The 22039-nt window shown below is 40.1% G+C and overlaps 2 protein-coding genes across 6 annotated transcripts in view; one reads left to right on the forward strand and one right to left on the reverse strand.

Moving 5' to 3' along the window:
• Positions 1 to 2774: 2774 nt before the first annotated feature.
• LOC129777408 (deoxycytidylate deaminase) lies at positions 2775 to 3665 on the forward strand. Its single transcript, XM_055783658.1, has one exon. The coding sequence runs from the start codon at positions 2913 to 2915 to the stop codon at positions 3507 to 3509; it is 597 nt and encodes a 198-aa protein (XP_055639633.1). The 5' UTR covers positions 2775 to 2912; the 3' UTR covers positions 3510 to 3665.
• Positions 3529 to 22039, reverse strand: part of LOC129777407 (myb protein) — a 31032-nt gene continuing 12521 nt past the window's right edge. For 4 of the 5 annotated variants that reach the window (XM_055783656.1, XM_055783655.1, XM_055783654.1 and 1 more), the window contains 6 exons: positions 15920 to 16744; positions 15493 to 15792; positions 15202 to 15392; positions 14888 to 15134; positions 14600 to 14755; positions 3529 to 4445 (listed from right to left, as the gene is read on the reverse strand). In XM_055783656.1, the coding sequence (XP_055639631.1) occupies positions 4317 to 4445; positions 14600 to 14755; positions 14888 to 15134; positions 15202 to 15392; positions 15493 to 15792; positions 15920 to 16744 (1848 nt within the window). In that variant the 3' untranslated portion in view covers positions 3529 to 4316. The remainder of the gene's footprint in view (positions 4446 to 14599; positions 14756 to 14887; positions 15135 to 15201; positions 15393 to 15492; positions 15793 to 15919; positions 16745 to 22039) is intronic. The other variant, XM_055783657.1, reaches the window with a different exon arrangement.

Here is a 22039-nt window from a genome sequence, read left to right on the forward strand (position 1 = left end):
TATAGGTGGGTCACTCTACGAAAAATGAAACGTTTATCAAGAGTTTTCAAATGCATATTACGCAGAATCGTTCTTACGATATACGTTATAATGTATATCATTAGATGGCAAATGTATCCAGTATTTTTTCGCCTGTGACATCAGCAGTGGAAATAATAAAACGAGTAAGCAATTTAACAAATAAAAGAGTTATGTTTTGCGAGTGGATGCGAAGGTAAATCATGTATTATGCATTCTTTCTTTCAACCTCCCATGAATGTTGTGTGCAATAATTCGTTCTACCAACCAAATTAGCAAGACCCTTTTCGACATGTTGAAGTAATCGGATGCAAGATTTCATGCATCACTCAAATTTCACAAATTTCATACAAGATTTCAGCAAAGCAACGAGGTAAGTGTCACATATACAGTGATCGTTAGTCAATTGGGCCAACTGGACTGCAAAACAGCAAGCAATGCTTCAAATTGAAGATGACATCTATTATTGATACGAAGCGACTTTGCAGCCGAGTTAACGTACACCTTGTTATAGATTAGTCCAGTCCAGACTTGACGTAGGACTATGTCATTTCATATTCATATAGGAGGGTCTTCTTCTTCTTCTTCTTCGTCAATGGCACTAACGTTCTTAGAGGAACTTCGCCGTCTCAACGTAGTATTACTTGCGTCATTTTTATTAGTACTTAGTTGAGATTTCTATGCCAAATAACACGCCTTGAAGGCATTCTGAGTGGCAAGCTCTAGAATACGCGTGATCACAGTGTAAGTCGGAGGAAATTTCTTTGACGAAAAATTCCCCCGACCAGAACGGGAATGGAACCCGAACACCCGGCATGTTAGTTATGACGCTAACCACTCGGCCAAGGGAGCACATATATAGGAGGGTAACTCTGTGATAAATGCAATGGAAAATTAAGGGATTTCAAATGTATATTACGTAAATTCAAAGGAGCCGTCCCATGTCAAATTGATATAGTGGTTCTCAGATTTTCGTTAAAAATGACAGTTTTGTTCCATTTCCCAAAATACTAGATCTATATGTTTTATTTTTTTCATTAGGGTGCCCATTTTTCCACTTTTTCCAAAAATGACTTTTTTCATAAGTTTTGAACTATGCAATCGATTCAGGTGATCGACATATCAAATTAAAACCAATCTGCTAATCTTTCTTGGAAAAATATTACACTTGCAAATAATGCGGATATTGTTCTCGTAATTATTGATTGTGTTTGATTTTTACTCTTTACATGGCTTTAGACTTGAGGCCGCTATATTTTTTATATTTTTTCTTGATAGCTGAGATTTTTTTACATAACATATCCAAAAATCAAAGCTTTTTTTAGTTTTTGAGTTATAATTTTTCAAAATTAACCGACGGTTTGAATTATTTTTCCGAAATAGATTAGCAAATTCACTTTAATTTGATATGTCGATAACCTAAATCGGTTAAGTAGTGCAAAAATCACAGTTCGAAACATACTGAATTCGTTTCAGGTCAGGTCGGGTAATGAATCACTCGATCCCTCGCCGTCCAGCTCGTCCAGCAACGATGTTGTCCAATCGGTGTCCTCACGAAAAATGAATGCGTTTCACCACCAGAATATCGCTATGCTTTTGTCCGTGACTGAATCGAGAGATGGTGTTGTTTACGGTTGCAATTTGGAAGGCAAACTAGAGGCAAATGAACTCTCTGAGTTTGAAACTTTCAGCAACTCGATTGAAAATTACATGATTTTCGCGATGCGAAACATTTTCTGTTGCGCGCGCGTCTAATATTGGATACGAAAATATTCTAATGATGGGGAAGAATAATCTTCAGAAGCTTACCCGCTGATTGCACTTGATTGAAAAATCACAAAACCAAATGTATTTGGTCGCAGTATTATATGGATAGAAAACATTCAAATAAACTCTTTCGCTTGAATGTATTTTCAATTCCAAGGGGAACTGGCAGATTATTTTTCAGCAAGGACGACATCTTTCCGGATACTTCTCGATGCTGGATAACAACCAAACGAAATGAGTTGCGCGCGTTTATGTGTGGTGGCTGCTCCGATGTTTCATTCGGAACCAATTTTCGATGCTGGTACTTTCTTGATCGCCTTTTCAGTGACCACTCTCCTCCTGATGGATTCCCTTCTGGCCTAAGTGGCACAAACAGGCTCATGGTGATACCGTTCATCAGCGCTTTCATGATGAATGAAGTTAGCTTCACCACAACAGCGACAACATGCTCCAATCGCTGTTCAATTATAACTGAGTTGATTTCCGAGCGGCGCTCGCTTATGTATCAAAAAGTAACAAGTATAAAACGCGTAGACATTTTATCTTTCGAATGAAGTGTTTATCATACCATTTTGTTCAGTTGTTTAGGAGCTATTAACGCTCAAAATCTCGGTCTCCGGCGTAACGCTATCGTTTCCGAAACTTTGATTTTACACCCTAGTATAGAAATGAAAGACGTAGTCCTACGTCAAAATAAAACAAATCCAAAATCGAATATAGGCGCAGTACAATTATTCAATTTATTTTCTACAAAAAATGGAAAAATGTCCATGTTGTTAACAGGAGGAGGGTTAGGGTTGTCCACGTAGTATGGTGTCGAACTACCGATGAATGTTGGCACGAGAAATAACGAGTATTGTTACTTGATTGTCAGAATATTGATGAAATTATTGATAATACACTTTGGGCAAACATGTATGACGTCACTGGGTTTTTGCCGCACTTTCTTCGTACATAAAAACTATACCTTTCAGTTTTGTCCTTGATCTAATATTGACTGTGTTTCTCTTGCCGTTTAGCTTCCCGTATATTTGACTAGTCTGGTTTGTCGTGGATTTTAAGATTGGCGCGAACTGAATTGATGCATTTGTACATCGTTTCTATAGTGCATTGATAACAATAACAGCATGGGAGATAAGGAAGCAATATCTCACATTATCAATAGCTGTCTTAGTGAGAAAAAACGCAATGATTATCTGGATTGGAACGAGTACTTCATGGCAACGGCATTCTTGGCGGCAAAGCGAAGTAAAGACCCCAACACGCAAGTGGGAGCATGCATAGTGAATGATGAGAAGAAAATCGTCGGGATCGGCTACAATGGTTTCCCGATCGGATGCAGTGACGATGAATTCCCGTGGGGTAAAAAATCCGCCAATTCACTAGATGCGAAATATCTGTACGTTTGTCACGCAGAGATGAATGCTATACTGAACAAGAATAGTTCCGACGTGAAGCAATGCACAATGTATGTGGCGCTCTTCCCGTGTAATGAATGCGCGAAAATTATTATCCAATCCAGAATTAAAGAGGTCATCTACATGTCCGATAAGCATGCGCATAAAAACTCCACGATTGCAGCGAAGAAAATGTTCGATGCCGCTGGGGTAAAATATTGGCAATTCCAGCCACGAAATAACAAAATAGTAATAGACTTCTCGGAAATCGACTGGGATAATCTCTACCAACTACCCACGACGCCCGCTAAAATTACAGAGGTGTAAAAAAGTGAACAAACGAGGCTTCAATAGTAAACAGTGATAATTTATTGAACATAAATCTTTCTATAAATAGCTTGATGATTTATAATAGGCTTTATACACAAAAACAAGTTCGAAAAAGAATGCAATAAAAACTGCCAAAGTCTGGTATAAAATAAATATAGTTTTTTTCTGTTCTCTAACCTATCGAATTGTTACCAATCGTTCTATAAACCAATAAAACAAAAATCTTGTTGACTCTTAACTTATGCAATAAGTTCTTTCCTGAAGACCTGGATGCTTAAATTATAGTTCCATACTCAAAATGTCCTTACCATTTAACACTATTTATAATTTATTGGTAATTAAGGAAAATGGTGCGTTTGCATATTAGTACATAACTAACCTAGGTGCGAAATTATTTGCTGACTGTTAGTTTCCTTACAACGTAGAAAAAAAGACTCATGTACAGTACAGATATGACGTTTTACTCTTATTTTGTTCGATGCAGAGCAACCATGCCCTCGTTCTAATTTGTTTTGTAAAAAGTATTGGTACTTTCGAACTTATGTCATCCGAGCATTATTGTATTGCGAATAAGCAAACCTCTCAATACACCTCTGTCGAAAGAAATTTAGTCACGATTAAACGCAGAATACATGTGATTTGTAATGAACACGTGCGCACACAATTAGACTTCTTGAATCTAACGAAATGCCTGTTCCTATAAAATATGACAATTTTCCCTGGATAAGTGAAACTAGAGGACACTCATGAAACACACAAAAATGTACACGTAAAGTTAGAAGAGAAAAAAAAAACACGCACATGCTATTTATAGAAGTTCAAGGAGCGGGGCTGCAGAGACGTTTTCTTGAGACAATTGTGGGCCTGCTGGGTCATGTAGAGCTGATCTCGCGTTTTTCCGCAGGCGTATTTTTCCCACTTGGGGTCTAGTATCTGGAAGAACAAAATGTTTCGTTGATTGGTTAGTATTTATTTATTTTTTTTTTTTATCTGTATTATAGTGACTTTCAACTCATTTGGCTGGTTCGTCACTTTTTACTTCCATTTTTTGGAAGAATGTCGGGAGTGAGAGTTGAACTCGTGACCTTTAGCGTGAGAGGCATGGATGTTACCACTACGCCAGATCGCCTCCACAGGTTAGTATTTATGTTGACCGCAACTATTAACGAAAAGCGTCTCCAGCGTCATTCACAAGACGTATACCGTATGCGTGATAATGTTTGCATCATCGTACGAATAAAGGCCGTTTTATATTATCCAGCACGTAGCGTAAACGGCACGTACCGACACCGGCAGAAAGATACATGATGTATCCATATCATCAGGCATAGCAACTCCTCTGTATGGACCGGCAGCACAGATGGAGCGGCGAAATGCTACTGGTGATTGAACCGATGTCGTACCGAAGTGCGACGAACGCACCCACACCACGAACTCCGACGTTGGGTTTGTATGTATGGTGCTACTCGCCCATGTAGTTCGTGCCCGGCACCGGCAAAATATTCTTTTCGAGAATTCCTTCATGCATTTGTCTGAAGCGTGCTGTGTATGCCCGGAGCCGTCCGCTATATATACGCATACACATTTGAAACACACGCAATATTTTTCTTGCATGAAACGTGCCGTGCCGGTTACGCTACGTGCCTGATAATATAATATTACCTTAAGGTGAAGGTGGAAGCTAGTCACAAATGGCTGCCACAATGGCGCTCATTTCTTTCATCTCCCTCCCTCACCTCTCGCCCGAAAATCAATAATTTTGCGAAACAGTGTGAAGAAAATGATCGTTTTCGCACACTTCCCATCAAGTAATATCAACCAAACTCTAATCGATTACTCACAAGATATTAAATTTTCATCTGCTTTCGCACCGTATAGTGAAGAACGTCGGAAAACTCGAGCAAGTGCTCTGAAAGTTTAATTTTCGTTTTTCAATCTTCTGCAATGGTTTTGTTTGTATTGGTGGAAGCATCGTTATTTTTTCGACACTGATGCCAAACAACATCATCGAAACAGCTATAAAAACCACTCAATAAAATGTTATTCCGGAGTCATAGCGTCCCATGTCATGAAAATCAATAGAATAAAATTGTGTTGATATCAATACAATTATTATTTTTACGTTTAATGGGTCTATAATGTAAGTTTTAGCAACTTTAACATTGGGTAAGAAAATTGTATTGCAGAGCTCGGAACACTGCCACGGCTGCCTATGCTTTCAAAAACAGTAAACGGAAAAGTATTAAATTCAATCTAAATGCCTCGGCCAACGAAGAGAAGGGTTAAGGCTTTCCAACGTGAATATGTGAAAACAATACGATCAACCAAGGAAAATATTAAGGAATTATCAACATCGAGTTACTATGCGGAAGAACTTGTTAATACCAAAAGTGCCCCAATTCGCATGTGTTATAAATTTGCTCATGTTACGCTCGCGTATAATCAGAATCATATGCAAATGCACCTTCTATATATATTTATATTTGCAATTGTTCATCGGAACATATCGTTCATACATTTTACTTTAGTATTGAATTGTTATTTGTTTTTTTTTCAAATGTATTCCAAGACTCGTGTCAATGAAGCGCCACACAGTCTGATAAGTGAATTGATCTATTTACGTGTGCTTTGCTCTTCTCTCACAAACACTATTACCCCATTTTTACACGAGGGTTTACCTATACTACTACAATGGCTAGCTTCCACCTTCACCTTAAGGTTCCCGTTTTACCTGTGCATACAATGATTTGATTTTCTTTGCATATACGTAAGCTATTTTTTTCTCTATATAGTGACTTTCATGGATGGTTAGTCAGTTTTACTTCCATTTTTGAAAGAACGTGAGAATTGAACTCGTGACTTTCATCGTGAGAGGTATAGATGTTACCACTACGCCTGATCACCTCCACTTACGTAAGCTACAATTCATATCATAATAGGGCGCTTGCAGCGTGCATATGTATTAGTGATCTGTTGGGCAGGCAAAAGAGATCGCTGCATAGGATTTATATGGACCGTCAAGATTTAGCTTTGTTTAAATAATTATTTTAACGAAATAGTTGTAGAAATTACGCACTACACTATAATAATAACATGCGAATATATGTCTCTTTACATAAAAATATTTACTTTTAGCGTCAAAGCTATATAAAGGGTGTGTCACATCAAATTGCATCACGGAAAAAACGCTGTAGAAATTTAATTTTTAGGAATTATATCTTCAGCTTTCGCTTATAATCAGATAAGAGTGTATAGATCACGTTGGCCATGCTTCACTGTCAATTTTTCGTAAATTTGGAAAAATGTCGTCGAACGAAAAAGAGCGTCGTGATTTAATCCTGCGCACTCATTTCGAGAATCCGGAGTTGTCACATCGGGACATCGGTAAGATGCTGGGAATCGTCCAATCCACGGTCAGCAGAGTACTAAAACGATACTTCGAGAACCTAACCATCGACCGGAAGGTGAAGAACGGCAAAAATGGATGCTCCGTCAGTGAAAAAGATCACAAGCGCGTAGTTAAGCAGTTTAGACGTGATCCGAGAAGTTCGGTCCGGGATGTCGCCAATAAGCTGAATTTGTCAAGTTCATTCGTCCAGCGGACCAAGCAGCGAGAGGGCCTGCGTACATACAAGGTTCAGAAGGCTCCTAACCGCGACGAAAGGCAAAACATGGTGGGGAAGACGCGAGCCCGGAAGCTGTACACCGAAATGCTGACGAAGCCGCATTGCCTGGCAATGGACGACGAATCCTACGTCAAAGCGGACTTTCGTCAGCTGCCGGGCCTGTTGTTCTTCTCCGGAGCGGAGCGCCCCCTTCGTGATGACCGGTAAACGGGCAGGTTTACCTTAAGAAGTGCCTACAGAAGCGCTTACTACCACTATTGAAGCAGCACGAGGGCCCGACCATCTTCTGGCCGGATCTCGCTTCGTGCCACTATTCAAAGGACGTGTTGGAGTGTACGAAGCCAAAGGGGTCACCCGCCCAACGCGCCGGAGCTTCGCCCAATAGAGAAATATTGGGCGATTATGAAGCAGGCCCTCCGGAAGAACCCAAAAGTTGTCAAATCGGAGGCGGAATGGATTTCTGTTAAAAAAAACTACAACCTGACGTTGTACAGAACCTTATGGACGGGGTAATAAGGAAGGTGCGAGCATACGGGCTTAAGCTCGAAGTATGAATAAAAAGAAAATGCCAAAAGTTGTTTAATAGTTTTTATTTCACTGTCTAAAATTTTCAAAAGGATCGGTCTACTGGGCGAATTTCTACAGCGTTTTTTCCGTGATGCAATTTGATGTGACACACCCTTTACACGGAGAAAAATAGAAATTTATGTTATGGCTATGATCCATATCAATGGAAGCAGATTGATTATTCAAAAGGTTGCACAGAAACAATGTAAATTACACATTGCGATTGTATAGCCGGATTAGGTGAATTGTGCTCCCATTTAGGCTTTGGGCTTTTTTCCCTGAAATGCTGGTCTCATGAAAAAGTAAACTATAATGAATATTCGTGTGCAGATATCCTTAATCGGCGGTTAGTTTCGTCAAAAATCATATGATTATGTTGAAATTAAGCACATATTCAGCCAGAAAGATCAACCAACCCTCAGTTATGATTTCCGGCTACCTGAATGCTCTGCGGAGAATTGAAATATGGTTAGATGAAAATTGATCGGAAACGAAGAAAATCCATCATTTGGCTAATTCATGGAAAATACAAGGAAGCATTCGAACGTGAGCTCGAGCCTCTGTGTCTTGAATCTAGGTCCGAACATGCTGATAATCCTTTCCTGTTATTTTTTCGATTTCCCACTAGATTAGGGAAAGTCGCTCAATGAACATCGCGAAATAGGTGCTAGTAAGTTAAGCAATATGCGTCACACAAAAGCTCTTGTTCGGTAAATAGCTTGCCTAACTGTTTCACAAAGTTTATACTAGTTCTATGGAATATTTCGCGCTAATTGAAAGATCTCAACCATATTTAAATAATCTACAAGAACGTCGATTGATAATGAATTCGCTTCTGCTGCCTACAAGCTACGAATGTAAACAAATGATGTTTGCCCAACAGATGCTCTGCATGTATGTGTAGCAAGAGTCCTATAGGCTGCGAGTAAAAGAAGCCGATTTCCTTATTTTGACAGTCGCACCACGACGAAGTGGCAGCGTGTTTTTGATTTGCTGCGCGCGCAAATATTGCAAAAAGAAATTTCAATCGTCCGGGGATTGACCCGGTCGGTCTCAATCCGATCGGCGCTGGTTCAAAATCGAAAATTTCTGGTTACGATTTACTTCGGACGAGAAGTAAATGAAGTTAGCCCGGCTCATGAGCTGTTGAGTCTGATAGGTAGGAACAGGTGCAGTCGTCTCCCTGAAGTCGGTGATTGACACTAAAGTAGCTGAAATAGGCCGACAAAAATAAGCGAAGATAAAACAAAGATCAGTATTATCAGCCGATCAATTTTATTGTTATTTGACTTATCTGTCATATATCCTCAAACTGATGGATAAAACGAACAAGCTCTTGGTAGGTAAGCCTTTAGAGTTGCAACTCTACATTATACCATTCCACGACTTGTTCGAACGGTACTAGATGTTTTTAAATATAGTGTTTCAATTTATGATAAATAGACTACATACGTATCAAATATTAAATATCTTTAAAGATCGCAATTCACGCCATGAAAAATTAAAAAAAAAATCTTGTTCATAAATATCCAGACAAATCCGGGCTTTTTATTCACCCGCGTCCAGACTCTACTGAAAAACACTTGGCAACCCTGAAAGAACATCTTCACAACATAATTTCGTCAATAAGTTCGGTTCGGACTCGGCTTTACCAATTCTTGCCAAGTCCTGCTCCACAAGAGTCAACCACCTCACATGCATGCAAACGCTCCACAGATTCGAGGCGAATACCAGCATGCGGTACGATGTGACATTATTGTCCTGGTAAAACGATTACGTGCAGGGGCTCTTGTAGCCTTTATTCAGAATAATCAATGAGCCTTCATCTCTCTATCCTAGTCAGTCTCGTAGTAGTAATCAGTCGCATTTGGTCACACCTTAGACAAAAACAGAAATCACTCCGATGGCAATGTTATCCGGCGTAGCACATGGACATTGAGCGTTGCCGTAATTAGACAAGCTATTGACGAGATGGCGTTCTATGTGATCTCGTTGAACTTAGATAAAAAAAAGGACGACACAAAACAACATATTCATGACATTGCGAATGTGGGCTTATCGTTGGTTAAAGTCAAATTTGTTTCTCGTGGAAAAACCCTGGAAGATCTGTCAATTGTTTCTTCAAAGTGACTTGGTAAAAATGTATCCAACGTGGTCGGTTAACTTGGCACACTCATACCTCGCTTTACGACTGAGATACGTTCCTTGGCCGCTAAGAAAAAAGCTATATAATGATTCAATTATTCTAATAAATAATTAAAAATTCTATCGGAATGGTTCCAAGTTTGTTCAACGAAATGCCGTATAAATAGCGGCCGTATAGCGAGGTATATGTACTGGACATAAGAAGTCACCACAATAGATGAAACTAATGGTCGCAGTAATTGAAGGCTTCTACAGAAGAAGTCATTGTCGATAGGACCACAAAAAAAAATGCTTTTTCTCGTTCGGACTTAGACATAGACATAGCACAAAACGACCAACCATGACCTACATGACCTACAACCCTTATCCTCTAGGCACAGTATTCTTTCGAATAATAAATCGCGCTAATTCCTGACAGCAGTACAAAACAGCTTCAAGCTGTAATTTTATTTGAATGCATTATTTCATCATCAGTTCATTAATTTCTTATTTACTTACAAATTCAGTGCGAAAAAAGGATCAAACCAAATGGCAAAATGATCTTAACGAATATTATAAATTACGATTATCCTCTTGTATATTCTGTTGTTTTCATCAGCATGACAAGTATTGCTAAGCATGACGAGGCATCTCTAAACTATTGTCGTCCTGCATGGCAGGGTTGCCGATCTGCTGGTAGTGGCAACACACAGCATAACATCCGTTCCTGACGTAGTCGTTCTAACCTTGTGTTCGATTTGGAGATAGGACAACCAGTTTGTGAGACTATCGATATAAAAACGTTGCAATTTCGGTTCTCAGTAATGCCTCACAAAACGTTTGCTGTTATCAAGCTTTCATTGTGTTGGAGTTGAGCATTACGGAAATCTTTTCTGTTGTAATTTTTACGGAACGTTAGTACAAGTGCGGTTTGCACGTACAATACCAACTTCTTTATTATCGATCCAGATACAGATTCTAGGTTACAGTAGAGGTTTCTTTTTCACATATAGAACACATTCGCTCTTCAAGACGTAGAACTACGCCCAACAGGGCTATATAGGGGGTAAAAGTAATAGCTAAACATTGAACATGTTGGAAATAATTAAAGATTCCGAACGCTCATAACTCGACCATTTCTTAGTAGATCACCAAGATTAGATTTTTAGGCAAATAATTGAATAACCCTTCTGCGTTCTAGAAATACGTTAGAGAACAAAGAGCGTGTATTCGAGTACCAAAAATTGTCGAATACGGCAACACCACAGCAAACCTATCTGACGAAGTCGCTGATCTGTTTCGACGATTCTTCCAAAGCGTGTTCAAGACTCGAATCACTGATCCACACAGTGCTACTGTCCGCAGCGAAACTGATGATATCTGAGTTCGAGCATGGATTTATACCCCATCGATCCACAACGTCCAATTTATTATGCTACGTCAACCGGCTCTTTCGTGAAGCTGAACACAGAAATCAAGTGGACTCTGTTTATATAGATTTCTCAAAGGCTTTCGATACTGTTCCGCATATTAAACTAAAGCACATGGGGTTCCCTGATTTGATATCCGATTTGTTGATATTTTACCTGACCGGTAGGAAAGCTTTTGTCGAGATGAACTCAGCACGACCCACAACATCCGATATAGCGTCCGGAGTCCCCCAAGGGAGTGTGCTAGGGTCATTGATATTCGTAATCTTTATTAATGTCTTGTGCCTACGAATATTTTCTGGAAAACTATTGTTTGCCGACTACCTTGAATTTTCCGAGTCATCAAGTCAGCTGCGAACTGCTGCAACTTGCAGGCCGATATCGATTCTCTAGCGCAATGGTGCAAAGACAACGGCATGTATAAGAACACAAGTGAGTGCAAGGTGATCACTTTTAGTCGTTACTATGAGCCGATAAACTACCAATACAACATCGACACTTTTTTTTTGGATCGTGTACATTCCATCCGTGACTCGGGTGTTATCATGAACTCTAAGCTATGTTTCAACTCTGCTATCACCTCCAAAGCATTCTCTATCCTGGGATTTACACGTCGGAACGCGTCACAATTCACCGACGTATGTGCACTAGAAACTTTGTACTGTGGCTTAGAGATGGGCGAGCGCTCACGAGCCGCTCATTTGAGCCGGTTCGTCAGAACGAGCGTACGATCCACGGTTCTTTACAAATGAACCACGGTTCGAAAAAGAACCGCAGTTAAAAAAAAACCGCTTTCCAAAAGAGTCTCGGCACAAAATAGAGCCGTGGTTCAAAAGAGTCTGGGCTCAAAAAAGAGCCGCTTTTGGAAACAGTCTCGGCTCGAAAAACAGCCGCTGTTCAAAAAAGAGCCGTTTTTGGAAAGAGTCTCGGCTCAAAAAGAACCGCGGAACCGCTGGATCATTTCAATGAACGAGCGGCTCTGAACCGCTCACTGAGATGAACCGTTAGTTAGTCTGAAGATGCAAAGACTGATTGTATTCGACATCCTCAGTGAAAACATCGATTATGCGGATCTTCTTTTACATATACCTCCGAGCCTTCAACATGGTCTGCCAAAGTTCTGATTTCAACATGATTATAGATTGTTTTAAAGCTAGGATTAAGAACATACAATTAGCATAACCAGTCTATACGCTACTCTCAAAGACGATGAATAAATAAATAAATAAAAAATTAAATAATTATGAAATATCAAGCATTATCTAAATGTTCTAAGTCCCACGTTTTGATTAGTCCATGTTGTGCTCCTCGAATTGTATCGACTAGAACAGGCAACCAGAGTAACAGCGGAATACTATTCCCTATTAGACATTAGAATATATCAATACCACGACAATCGTAGCTAGCCACCGTGCTCTTTTTCTGTCCTGATGCTGCTGGTACATGTGGGGATCAAAAATGCACACTGACACCACTGCCAGCTATAACTGTCTCACCTTATTCGCTCATCCCACAATCCGTACATATCCCGATCACAGAACCCGACGAGCGAACATTGAGCTCGGCCTGACAGCTGATATGAACACATCATACAGGAAAACGGGCTTTTCTCGTTCCAGACGCAGTAGAGGTAAGATGTGTTACCGAGTTCCAGGGCAGGATAGTATACCCCACGGAGCTCGGTAATTCACACTGTCTTAAGCCTGGTTTAGAGTTACCGGGAACATGAACTAGAACGGGTGGTGGAATAGTACGATCATTTTACGGTGAACTACATTGCGAACAAGCAACTCCAAAAATCGTGGTGAATAGAATGTTTTTGTTCACGTTCACGTTCATATTATAAATTCGTCAGTAAACGTGAGGGTGACGATTAATCGATTATTTGGGGCGATTAATCGTATTGAATAACAAACTGCTGAAAAGTAATCGATTAGCTGATGAACGATTAATTTCAAAAATCGGGGATTACTAGCAGCTAGTATGTTGCAGCAACGTTCGGCTCATGTAGTCGTCGTAGGTGGTACCGTGGTGAGCGCTGGTGTCTTATGTTATTGACGACTGACAGTTTAGAACGCAGTTTAACTACACCAGGTAGTGCTCTGAATTGATGTTAGCGTCACGATAGGTTCTGATGTCGATGATATCCGTGCCGGTTGTCGACCAAATCGTGGTCAATTTGTGTTTCTGTTCGTGTATGTGATCTGCAGGTGTAACGGTATTAGAGGCTGAAGTGAAAGAAGGTGTATGGCCATGTTCTTGGAGGCATCGAAGTCGATAAGAGTTTCCGCTGGCTAATGTCGCCCCCGACTGGGGGAACAGACGCTGTTTTGAGCCGCATCTCCATGGTGAACAGATGCTCGGATAGACTCCCTTCCCTGTCAGCATACGACCAATATTCCATCGAGGTTCGTTAACCGATCCTCACTTTGGTTACTCGTTTCTCCAGCCGGCACCGCGGGAAGATAGAGATAGAAGTTACTGGACAAGTAGCTGAAGATCATGAATGGGGTCTATCTCATGCCTGCAGGTACAAATAGTCATAGGGCGTTAATTCCGTATACACTTAACGGTGAAAACGAAATGAACAACACGTCATTGAACTTCGTTTTGCGAGTTAGGGAGGCGTCAACGGTAATAATGAGGTTTTAGACAAAATGAACGCTTTACACATAGTAATTATGAAGAAAATCAACTTCTCCGTATCAAATTAGTGTTCAATGTGAATAGAAAACTTTTTTTTCATGTGGTACAACGATCTCTTATAAAAAATGTATCTGGAGATAATTTTGTATTACAATGATAAGTTTTAGTGGTAAACTAATTTCGTATCCGTATCGTTGTCATCGCGGATACACTTCGTTACGTTTTCACCGTGAAGTGTACACGGGAATAAGACCCATAGTGTCAAGTATCAATTTAACATTATTTTCATCAAGGCTCAGATTATACCGACCACCCCACAGGCGAGGATTGAAAGAATGAGTGGTGTTTAATAACAGTTCAATTTTTTTTGGTATTTGTATCTGAATAACTAAACAAAGGATAATAAATAAAACATTGTGAAATAATTATTAACTAATGAATTGAGTATAACATTTCTCGGAAACCCTCTTCTTGAACATTAGAAAAAAAAAGAAAACCTCATCTGATAAGAATGATATTTTTTGAAAGTGCAACAACGGACAAAACAGGTGATGCCTTGGTTTTTTGCAAACTTGGTTTCTGGAAATATTCAGTTATTTATGAATCTGAGCAACGTTCGATTAAAGTACATCAGCATATGATTGCAAGCTAGATACATGACAAAAACGTTCACTTAGAACCAACTGTTCAATACCTGCGGCGGTTCCGTTTGCTCGGCGGGAGCGCTTTGCGAGTTTGCTGGCTCCAATATACCACCGCCGTCCAGCAGTAGATCCGAGTCACTGAGTGTCTCACGAAGTATGCTTGGAGGGGAAAAAATAACTCCAGAATCCGAGATTAGCGATTTGCTCTGCAACAAAACAGAAAGCAGAAAAACACACATCTTAGTTTCCGCTCAACATGCCCCGCACGCATACATCGGTCACTTGTTTTCGTTGCTTGCAATAGCGTTTCACATACCAACTTGGCCGCGCTCACTTACCGGCGTCTCAGCGAAGAAGCTCATATCGGAATTCTCCCAATTCTGGGTAAAGGCAGCCTTCTTCGCGCGCGGTGACTGTGCAATTGGAATAGAATTCTCCTTTATTCCGAATCGCTGCTGGAGGTTACTTGCGTTAGTGACGGTCTTGTCCGCACTGCCGTTAGTACGAGAATTTTCTTTCGCCTGTTCGTTGCTCATCATTTCCGCAATATCCTCTCCGAGCCGTGCCGGACTTGGTGGTATATATCTGGTGAATGCAAAAATTGTTAACCTTTACGAGAGTCATTGAAGGTGAGCAGGATTATGGTACTTACACTTCCGACCGTCTTTTCCCTAACTCTGCCATCGCATTCTTAAATGGCGTAGGTGTTCGTGGTTCCATCGATTTCGTATCCTTCAATGGGGTTTTGATAGGACCCCTACCATCATCGTCGATGGGTTCTTTCTTCATGCTCTGGGCATCCTTCAGCGGGATCGGAGTTGTGAGGAGACTAGTATCGTTGGTCTAAAAATATTACATCATGAATTATCAGAACAACCTTGTGAGTAGCGTAAAAATTTCAGTCGAAAGCTATGTTAACAAACGAAACAAACCGAAAACGTACTTTAAAAAAAGATTTTTTAACTGGCGTGCTGGCTGGAAGCTGATCAAACGAAACATTCAAGCTTGGAGAGTTCAAAAATTGGCTGGGTGAAAATGGCAGGGGTTTTATGGGTGTAACAGTCGGTGATAGCAGGTGCCTCTCGCTGTATTCGTGCTGGTGATGGTGCATTTGTGACTGAGATGAATGCTGAGATGACCTCGTAGTGTCGGGAAGTGTGTGACTCGTTCCAGAAGTCACCTGAAGAAGCTGTTGCTGTCGTTGCTGCTGTCGGGCGAACAGAAGCTGCTGCTGCAAATCATTCTGGAAAGGTTCGGTTCATTGGGATTATAAAACTGACTCTACTCGCGAGTTAAATTGTTTTTTAACTGGACAATCAAATGATACGAAACAAAAAAAAGAAAAGGATTCATCACTAGAATAAACTCACCATATCATTCTCATCTTTGAACTTTCGTTTCCTTCTTAAAATACTTGGGGTATTAATTTTGAACTTCCGATCCTTCCCTTCATCGTCATTCCCACTGAGCAGATCACTAAAGTCTACGCTAGTGGGGGTGTATGGCTGGAGATTGTCACTGTTGTCGTTGTTGTTATTATTATTATTGGTACCACTGCCGAGTACATTGTTGTTGTTAACAACCCCTTTGGCATTGACAAATGTTGTTTTCCCACTGGCATACAAGGGAGCTATTACGAATTGCTTTTCACTTGTGGCATTTGGCATAGGCGTAATCAGGAAATCCCCCCGCTCTGTCGAAACAGCAATCGGCCCAGCATCCTTATCGAGCGAGTCCTCGTTCATACTCTCCACCGAAGGCTTTTTTCGGTTATTGCAAATAATGTTCCGTAAGCTGTTCTGCCCTGCCTGGGACGGTTGCGTTCCAGACTGACCGCTTTGGCTCGACCCCAGTGGATTCTGGTGATTGTGTGTTGTTTTTGGTTTGCGTCGTGTTGCCTCAGGACCCTCATACTTTCGCCGCATCGTCGAGTTCCAATGGTTCTTGATGGCATTGTCCGTGCGGCCGGGTAACAGCTTGGCAATTTTCGCCCACTGATTTCCCCATTGCAAGTGAGCCTGGTAGATAATGTTGTCTTCCTCCTCGGTCCAGGCGGTCTTCTTTATGTTAGGGTTCAGATGGTTGTGCCACCGCTCGCGACACTGTTTGCCGATGCGACCGCGCAGATGACGCGCGATAAGAGTCCACTTCTTGGGGCCATATTTGGTAACCAGCTCGACCACTTTGTCGTCCTCCTGTGGATAGGAAATTATTTAGAATTTTATATCAAACAATTATTCATTATTGAAGCATTCATTTTTTGTGATTGTATCCTTATATTTTTTTCAACTCCACAAGAACTAGCGAAGTTCTACGGTGAGCACAGCAAATAGAAACTCGTCATGAAACAGCTTGAACTATGGGTGGAACAATTGGTGAGGATGCCGGGCAGCATTCAAACAAAGATGATGTTCGCAGTAAACCCGATAGGGACAAGGAGAGCGTCCAGTGAGCAAGATGGAGCAATTAATTGAAAAAAAATGTTTGAATGACCTTATTAATCTGGAGATTTAGAATCATTGGGAATAAATGAAAAAAGCAAAGCCCAAAAACAGGACATTCGTTATTTATTTTTATTCGTAAAACGACAGCTAATAGCTATCCACAAAATACCACATTTTGAGTAATTCTATCACATTTTCAGCACTGAGGAGGTAGCGAATAAAAAGACAATGTAATATTTCTTTTTGTCCAAAGTCAATCAACGATAAGCATATATACTGAAGCCGCTTTTTAGGCGTTTTAACGCGGATTTCGGCATTTACGCGCTTTTTTTACGCGGCACGTATCCCGCGCGTAGAAAACGACTACAGTGTACAGCCATTCCATGCCAAACCGATTTAATGGTTCTAAGATTGTCGTCAATAATAGTGATTAAAGAAAAAACTAGCTATTTGGCTTTAATTTGATATGTCTATCATCAGAATCGATCCAATAGTTTTTTTATAGACTATATAGACAATAGAATTTTTGAAAAAAGGGGAAATATTAGATTAGACCCTAAAATAGAAATAGGCACCCTAATGAAAAATAAAAAAAATACGGGTCTAATATTTTGCGATAAGGAATAGAACTACTACTTTTCTCGAAAATCTAATAACCACTATATCGGTTTGGCATGGAATGGCTGTATAAACATAAATTCCTGTAGCGATAGATGACTTCGTGAACAGCTAAGTAGTTAATATTCGATAATCTATGTGTTTACCAGCAAGCGAGGTAGTTATCAGATTATTCATCATCCCTCTACTGTTTCCTGTTTGATATTAATGGAGTAGATGCGTAACTACTCTCAAAGAAACCAAAATTGTGTAATCAGAGTGTAGTCTCTGGCTAGAGACCCATTTTTGCAATACATAAATACGATGACAATGGGTCTTGGGGTCGAAATGATCTATCCAAAAAACTTGTACTACTTCCAAATTGGCTTAGGAAGCTATGTAACATCGACCGAAAAGGCTTAAGGATTTCGGAAATAAGAAAAAATGACGCTCATGTCTCGTCACCAGTTTGATGAACGTGGGATCACAATTTGTTTGTTCAAGCTTGTCTTCAGCCATTTCGCGATGAAATTTTTGATGAAAATTGAGCTCTTTCGGCACTAGTCGTGCAGCGGCCTTTCTCATGTCGAAAACATCAACCAAACGAGATGACGAGCGGTCTCGTGAAATGACGATTTCTTCTATTTTGTCGATGTTTTCATCAGTTGAAGAAGTGGATGGTCGGCCTTGGCGTGGCAAATCATTCATCTCTTCGGAAGAAATAAAAAAAAAACGTATTGTTTCTGTTTTTCAATGCTTTTGTAGACTAACACATTCTTTTGCTAACTAAATCAACACCAAATCCAATTAACTATATCAACTAGCTTTCATTAGATATCTAGAACGTTCATGTGGAACCTTTGAATACAAAGATATTTTTATTCGAATGGAAAAATACCCCTTCGTCTTTGATGATCAATAATTCAATAAATAATGATCGCACCGCAAATCGAAAGGCTCTTTTAAAAACAACCTCTAATTTTTCTGTCGAGTTTGTCGAGTATTTCATATTTCGTTCCATAAAAGCAAAATTTGGAAGTGACTCTTCGATTGTTCATCTGTTTATTAGTAAACCTCAGACGGTTTCATTTTCTATCCTGCCGATTTTTTCCCATTACATCTTAAAAGCAAAATTTGGGGAATGGCTTCGGCTTCGAGGCTTCGCTGAATAGTCCTTATGTGGTTTCGTTGTTTACTTGCTTTGACAAAGCCCCAGTACAAGTTTCCATACTTCGATATATTTGACGTGACGTGAGGCGACCGTGCTCTCGGTTTTCCTCTTCAGCTTCTGCTGCACTTTATGATCGCACAACAACGTCGGGCAACCAGAATCCAGCTTCGGTTTGACATTCTCGCCTTTCTCCAGCTGCTTAGCTGTTCCAGTCATGGTTGCTGCAAATAAACTGATAAGGGCGTCGAAGCATTTTTGTAGAGAGCCCAATAAACGTAGCCTAAGTTTGGTCCTACGAAAAAATCGGTTCATTGAGATATCTTCTGTAGCCGAAATAAGCCCAATTTATTAATGCATGAGTTAGTTTTTGGACATTCTATTGATCATCCTGAGTAGCCATTCGATTCCACCATTTCTTGAACTCTGTGGCATCCCGACTCATTTAGCCACTCCTTTTTAAACCCTGTCACTGAAGTGTATATCGGCTGCTAGTCAAATCTGGCAAAAACTTCACATGGATTATTATGTGCTTCGATATGGGAGAAAGCCTTTTCTCTTCGAATCCAGAGTCTTGTATGCAACAAAATAGTCTAGTTTTTCTTTGTCTACAGCTGCCAATTCTAGGCCAGATTAGGAATTTTTTTTTTTGAATGCTTGAATAGTTCTTAAATTATGCGGAAACGCATGCTTTATTTGGATGGCAATAGACCCTCCCCCCGCTCAGAGAGAGGAGAGGAGTGTGTATTCATCATAGAAACGTTTCGTGTCCCCTAAAACCTTCGCATGCCAAATTTGGTTTCATTTGCTTGATTAATTCTCGAGTAACGAAGAAATTTGAGTTTCATTTATATGGAAGTCCCCTCTTAGACACGGGGGGTGGAGTGTCTTACCACCATAGAAACATTTATTGCATCGTAAAACCTCCATATTTGGTTCCATTTGCTTGATTAATTCTTGAGTAATGCAGAAATTTGTGTTTCATGGCAGCCCCTTCCTTAGAGAGGGGGCTGGGGTGTCATACAACCATTGCACCCTAAATCCTCCATATGACTAATTTGGTTCCATTTACTTGATTAATTCTCGAGTAATGCAAAAATTTATTTTTCATCAGTATGGCAGCCCCTCCCTTAGAGAGGGGAGTGGAGTGTCTTACCATCATAGAAACATTTATTGCACCCTAAAACCTCCATATGATAAATTTGGTTTAATTTGCTTGATTAATTCTCGAGTAATGCAGAAATTTGTGTTTCATTTGTATGCCAGTTTAACCACCCCCCCCCCCTCTTTGAGAGGGAGGTGGAGTGTATAATCACCATAGAAACATTTATTGTACCCTAAAACCTCCATGTTTTAGGGTACAATACCAATTTGGTTTAATTTGCTCGATTAATTCTCGAGTAATGTGTTTCATTTGTAACATCCACAAAAATGGAATCGTTGATGGGAAGAATCCCGGAGAAACGCTATTTTTATTTTTATCTACAAAAACTTCGCCCAAATACCGCCTTACAGTCAGTTGTGTTCACCGTAGCTACCAGTCATATGGAAAATATATGGAAAAGAAGCCAATAAAATGATAAAAATGGATAGTACAAAAGAAAAGAGATGGAAGGCTCAGAAAAAATAGCTGAACTTTATAGCAAAAAAAAATGTATTGATGTATGATGTATGATGATGTATGCTCCGGTTGATAGTCAGGATCTGGTACACAGAACAGCTACCGGAGGAGTGGAAGGACGGGGTAATCTTCCCCATATATAAAAAAGGTGACCAGCTGGATTGTGGGGACTCTCGTGCCATCACAATTCTGAATGGTGCCCACAAAATTCTGTCTGAGATCCTCTTCCGCCGTCTGTCGCCAATAGTAAGTAGATTTGTGGGAAGTTATCAGACCGGATTCATGCCCGGTTGCTCGACGACGGACCAGATTTTTACACTGCGGCAGATCCTCCAAAAGAGCCGCGAGTACCAGGTCCCTACACACCACATCTTCGTTGACCTCAAGGCCGCATATGATACAATCGACCGATGACAGCTATGGAGGATCATGGACGAACCCGGCTTTCCCCGAAAGCTGATAAGACTGATTCAGGCAACGATGAACGGTGTGCGGATCTCAGGTGAGCTGTCGGAATCATTTGAGACTCACAGGGGACTTCGGGAAGGTGTTATGCGGAGAGCGGGACTTGTATACCCGACTGAAACACCAAGCAAGGCTGATTGGGCTTGGTATCAATGCGTCTAAGATTAAATACATGCTAGCAGGAAGGCAAGAGAGTTCTTCTTGGTAGTAGTGTCGTGATCGACGGCGGCGAGCTCGAGGTGGTAGAGGAATTTGTCTACCTTGGCTCGTTGATAACAACTGACAACAACAACAGCCGTGAAATTCGAAGACCCGCAGTCAATGAAAGTCGTGCATACTACTCTTTCATCATTATAGGTAGTATGAATGCAGCAACACTCTCATCCGTATGTTTATCAGTAATGGAACAAATTCCAAGTAAGTAGCACGTTTAATCACATTATATACGAGAAAGCAGAAATTTTAAGAGTATACAAACGTTATATATTGTCTTAGTTGAGCGCTATATGGGTACTTCACGGTACTAAATTGATTTTTGAATTTATTTATTAAGCTATCATTTGAATTTTGAATTTATTAAGCTATCATTTGGTGCCAAAACAATACCATAGGGTTGCATTCCAAAAACATGACCATGATCATAGCAGTTCGTTAATGAATTTTACCAGACCAAATATAAAGAGGTATGAGTCCTTATCCGAGGGATTTTTTGAGGCAAGAAATCTTTAGTTTCTTTCTTGCTTCAGAAATAATGCAGAGATTAGTTGTAATCTATATGTCTGTAAGTATGATAGTGAGTTCTGATAAGGTAGCTCTCAAAACTGGCCCTTATGTGGAAGAAAAGGCCAAGGGGGATTACAAAAAAGAGATGAGAATCCATTTCTCTTCTGTTCTGTTTTTAAATAGTAATTTTAGATGTATAATAATGTTTAGGTCTTATTATTATATTGTAGAATTATGCTTCAATGTGAACGCCGATTATAGCTTGAACTTCTCTTTTTTATTACCATGAAAAAAGAGTATACTCTCATCCGCATATTATATGACTACCTTCACGCAGACTCAAATGACTCTACACATGATGATACGTACATCTATGCAGACATCCAATTTTTCCGACTTGAACTTTTTTTTCGCTAAATGAGTAAATTTTAGCCCATTACTCCGAAATAAGGAAGGGTAATAATATACTTCC

Source organism: Toxorhynchites rutilus, chromosome 3, assembly GCF_029784135.1.
Source record: "Toxorhynchites rutilus septentrionalis strain SRP chromosome 3, ASM2978413v1, whole genome shotgun sequence".
NCBI classification, from domain to species: Eukaryota; Metazoa; Arthropoda; class Insecta; order Diptera; family Culicidae; genus Toxorhynchites; species Toxorhynchites rutilus.

Excerpts from the sequence above, each read along its gene's own strand:
- LOC129777408 (XM_055783658.1), top strand. The coding sequence starts at position 2,913 with ATGGGAGATAAGGAAGCAATATCTCACATTATCAATAGCTGTCTTAGT.